This window comes from Halyomorpha halys, unplaced genomic scaffold (genome assembly GCF_000696795.3).
Source record: "Halyomorpha halys isolate HHAL.00 unplaced genomic scaffold, Hhal_1.1 Scaffold94.1, whole genome shotgun sequence".
Lineage (NCBI taxonomy): Eukaryota > Metazoa > Arthropoda > Insecta > Hemiptera > Pentatomidae > Halyomorpha > Halyomorpha halys.
In genome coordinates this window covers 2383208-2387854 of record NW_027114465.1, presented here as the reverse complement: position 1 = coordinate 2387854, position 4647 = coordinate 2383208, and the positions used below count along the sequence as shown (strand labels likewise).

The window sequence follows — 4647 nt, the reverse complement described above, 5'->3', positions numbered from 1 at the left end:
AATTTACTCATTTATGTTTTTTGAGGTGTTGATTATGAATTTTAACTTATGACTTGTAAATAAATTTGCTTGATTCTATCAGATATTATTTTAAAAAATATATCCATCTTTAAAATTATAGTAGATAAATTCATTAAATGCAATAAATTGATCGATAAAAATGTATAGTTTCATACAAAAACATTTTCAGATTGTTTGATTTTCTAACCTCAGTTGTCAAAGTTTTTGAATTAGTGTATTTGGTCATAATGAATTTTCATTTTGTATCTTTTTTGTTAAAATTAATAAATTTTAATATATTGACAAAAATAATTGGAAAACATTCAAATAAGTATTTTAATTTTTAACTGCCTAAAATAGAAAAAGTTTTAGCTTTATTTATTCATCAGCACTTATATTTAATTCTTTCAAAATGTAAGTTGGCAATCACTGTATTGTCAGGTACATTAGTCAACTTAAAAGAAATTAAAAATTAAATAAGAATAGCATGTTAGGCATCAGGGTAAATTCAGTTTCTTTAATCTGATTAAAGATGACCCACAAAAGATTTTTAAGTTCCTCCCATGGAAACTCCAATAAACAAGCTAGAGCAAAGACTTATGCTTTATCAGTGCCAGATAATAATAGAAAATTATGTTGCCGTCAAATATGGCTGCAACTTATGACTACGTAAATGGAACTTCATTTTACTACAAGACTGTAAACTTGCCAGAGAGATTTGAATATCCACGTAATAATTATATGATTAATATAATTATTTAGCTTCAGTATTTGGTAAAAACTAGATTACAGTTGCATGACAATGTTACTTTTTTTTAGATCTTTGCTATCATTTCCAGCATTAGTATTAAATATTCAAGGCACAATTATTTAAAACAGATATTTATAAAGTAGATTCCTATTTAAGAAATTAAATTTTTAGATTATTTATCAAAAATGGAACTGAAATTTTTGTGAAAAAATTACTAATATACTATTAGTGATAATTCTGCCATAAAAATAAAAATTATAATAAAGTAATAATAAAACCTTTTTGAAATATTAAGTGAAAACTTATAATTTACAATTACATTACTATTATACATGTTTTAAAGCAATGTTGTGCATGAAATATTGAAAAAATACTTTCTTCAAACCCCCTTATAATATCTTTATCTCTATTTTGTATCATCATAACAATATATTTTGGACACTATAAAAGATCATTAACATTTTTGTTGCTTTAAGATAATTTTAAAAGAAATTTGTCTAAAATGTGCCTAAAAAATACTAATACTCAAAAGTTTTTAAATTTATATAAAAGGAAAACAACTATAAAATAAGATTTATTAATATTTTTACTCATATAAATTCTCCTGAACTACCTTGAATAAAAAATAAAATTATTTATATTAAAAACTATTTAAATCAAAGGTGAATTATTTAAATTAATAAAAGTTATTAATCTTATAATCACCCAAGTTGTATAAATTTTAACTATCAGATCTAAAGAATTTATAACATTACTTACTTTTAAAATTTTTATCTCTTTCCAGATCGCTTTAAGAACTTCGGATGCCAGAAAACGCCACTAAACCATCCATTCTATAGAACATCTTCATCAGAATATGGTTACTATCCACCAAATATTCACACTGTTCCTAAATGTTACTATCCCTTGAAACAAACTTTTACTTTAGAATTATCAAATTTTGGAATGTATCGCAATTATTCATTAAATATGTGACTAGAAAATTGCATATTAACTGTAAAAATTAAAATATAGCCTATATTCACAATATATCACTAATATTTTTTAAAAAATACAATAAATTACTTAAAGAGACTTTTTTTATGTTACTGTTTGTAAGTTCAATAAATTTTATTACTGTTGTAACGTCTTCTTCATCATTTAACCATTTGTTTTAAACTATTCAATGCAATTAATAAGACTATTCTACCATACTATATATTTTTTTAAATTTTACAGCTGCTATAAAGCACATTCAGAATTTTTAGGTTAATTTCAATTATAAATAAAAAACAATAAAAATAAATTGGTTATACCTTAGTATTATATTTTTAAATACTAATAGTTCTATAGTAAGTGCTATAAATTTGATATTGAAATTTTTTTTTATAAATGTGAATGGTGACATTAAAGGACAAGAATAAATTTAATTTTTATTTTCTAAAACAACTTCATACAAACATATTTCTTCTTATATTCAAAGGAAATGTTGTACACATTCAGTATATGTATAAAAAAAAGTTATCTTTAGAATCAATTTGTGCAATACTTTTTTAAAATATATGAGGCATTCGGTTGTAAAACATGGTAAATGAAATTATTATGAGGTTGATATCATAAATTGTTGAAATAATCTTTAGGAAATTAGTTTTCTCACGAAAATAATGTTGATATTAAGCTATGGTAATGTTGATAACTATGAAATCAGTTATAATATTCATATATTTCACCCTCAGCATGACAAATGCGTGTGAAGGACCCATACTCAAAAGTATGAGTATCTCCTCCAAACAAGCAAGTTTCACATTATATTAAACAGATATGTGGATGACCGATTAGAAACGTTCAACAAATATCATCATAATTGGCCATAATAAAAATTATAGGGCCTCCTTCCATCTGTACCTATAAGAAGGGCTGGTGATTTAACTTTATAATATTTCTAGTGGGCCAATGATAAATAAGGTACATGTATAAAGGTATTAACAATAAGTTTCATTAAATTAGACGATTTAATCATTTAAGTAAGTTTTCAACTAATATTTCTTTAAGCTCTGGCTGAGATGAGACATTAGTTAAAATTTATCCCTAATCCTGAGTCATAAATAATAAAAATAATTATTAAATTATGGATTGATCAAAATAATAACAAATCTTCTCTTAACATGCAAAGAAAAAGAGGGAATAAATAGTTTTATATCTGAATAAGCCTGATGAATGTCCAAAATTGCCTGTTACATAGAAGCAAAAATAAATAATAATAATTCATGTAAGAACACACCTGGTCATAGTTCAAAAGGAAACAAGAAACAAAAAACTGATTACTGACTCAAAATATTACAAAACAGAAACAAGTAAGTCAAAAGGTTATAAATAGGAAAATAATAATAAAGAAAAAAGATTGCATCACATTAAAAGTTTATTAGAATAAATTAATGTTAATAAAATCAATAATTTATTTTAAGGTTGCGAATCCAACCCTGTCTTGTTCAGTGTCAAAAACGGTGTAAAATTTTCCAATAAAGACATCTCCAAGAATCCAGTCTATTTGAGGTAGGGTCATTCCAGTAAATCCTGATACACAAGCTGATGAGAATAAAACTGAAAACTGTAAAAGAAAAAAAATGTAATTAGAACAAGTTCTATTGAAATGTTTGTAACTAGTTTATCAAAACATAATAATAAGATCTTTAAATCTAATACAACTTTTAATATTTCATATGCTTACTTTTAATACATAATCCTTTCCTTGAAGAGTATATGATTTGCCATTAATTTCAAATGTAATGTCAGGAAGTGAATCGATAGAATCGCAATCAACCTGTAATAGAAAAGAAAAATTATATTTAACAATCGTTATCACAATCTTTTTCTTAAGACCTATTCAATAAAAACAAATATTACTATTGTATTAAAAAATATTACTATTGTCACCCTGTTTTATCCCAATTTTTCATAAATTACCTTTGGCTACTAATTGTGACACATACAGACCTTTACATCTCATTTAACAGCAAATAATCCTAAACAAGTTTTGTAAAAGGTTGTGAAGTTTTACAGAATATTGAAAAGGCTAAATTAAAAAATGCTCGAATTAGAATATAAAGAAAATGTTGCATTTTCTTATGCTTCATCAAACTAGAATAATCCAGGAAATAATGTATGATTTATTAGCTCTGAAAGTATAATTAACTTCGGGTGATAAAGATAACCTGTAATTACTTGAAGTTTGAATTGAAACAATTAATTGGAAAAATAACTACTAAATGGAAAGAAAATGGGAAAGATATTGTGAGAACCAAATACTACGACATTTGAAGATGGTCCATGAATTCCCTGAAGCAGTTACAAAGGTAGTAGGGCTTAGTAACGAACAGATCCCTAAAGTGTTAAAAACACTGAACCGACAGGTAAACATCCTAAGGGTAGTCTGAAACATACTCATTGCTATCTCTAGTTCATCGACTTGTAATCTGCAATAAATGGAAGTACTCATGGCATGCTTACATCAGAACTGCACAGATATGTCGTACAAGAAACAGCAATGAAATGATATGACCTTTTTTAAAAATTGACATTGTTCTATAAATAATTATAACATTATAAAGGCTGCAGGGATTTTTTGTATAGAAGCAAAAAAAAAAATACAAAATTAAAATTTATCTCTACATTGCATCAGAAGTTACTTATTTACAATTAAAATCGATGAAAAGAATATGGTCCGGGTGCGGTCAAGAAAAACTCAAATAGTAGAAATATACTAATTTAATGAGCCAACGTTTCGCCCCACGTTGCAGGGCTTCTTCAGGGCTAAAAAAGATACAAACACATAATTACAAAAGGAAAACAAAAACCTAAGTGCAAAATAACAGGGGTATAAAATGTAAAAAAGTAAGATATAATAAGAAAAATTAAAG

At 25.4% G+C, this 4647-nt stretch overlaps 1 protein-coding gene and 1 long non-coding RNA gene across 2 annotated transcripts in view; both read right to left on the bottom strand.

Annotated features, from left to right (window-relative positions):
* LOC136796830 (uncharacterized) overlaps window positions 1-1976 on the bottom strand; it is a 3438-nt gene extending 1462 nt beyond the window's left edge. The window contains exons 1-2 of the long non-coding RNA XR_010844595.1: window positions 1869-1976; window positions 1511-1656 (exon numbers count right to left, since the gene is read on the bottom strand). This is a non-coding gene — a long non-coding RNA (uncharacterized lncRNA). The remainder of the gene's footprint in view (window positions 1-1510; window positions 1657-1868) is intronic.
* LOC106677347 (cathepsin D) overlaps window positions 1-4647 on the bottom strand; it is a 31432-nt gene that overhangs the window by 13486 nt on the left and 13299 nt on the right. Inside the window, exons 8-9 of the mRNA XM_067051672.1 lie at window positions 3459-3551; window positions 3187-3338 (exon numbers count right to left, since the gene is read on the bottom strand). Of these exons, the coding sequence (XP_066907773.1) occupies window positions 3187-3338; window positions 3459-3551 (245 nt within the window). The remainder of the gene's footprint in view (window positions 1-3186; window positions 3339-3458; window positions 3552-4647) is intronic.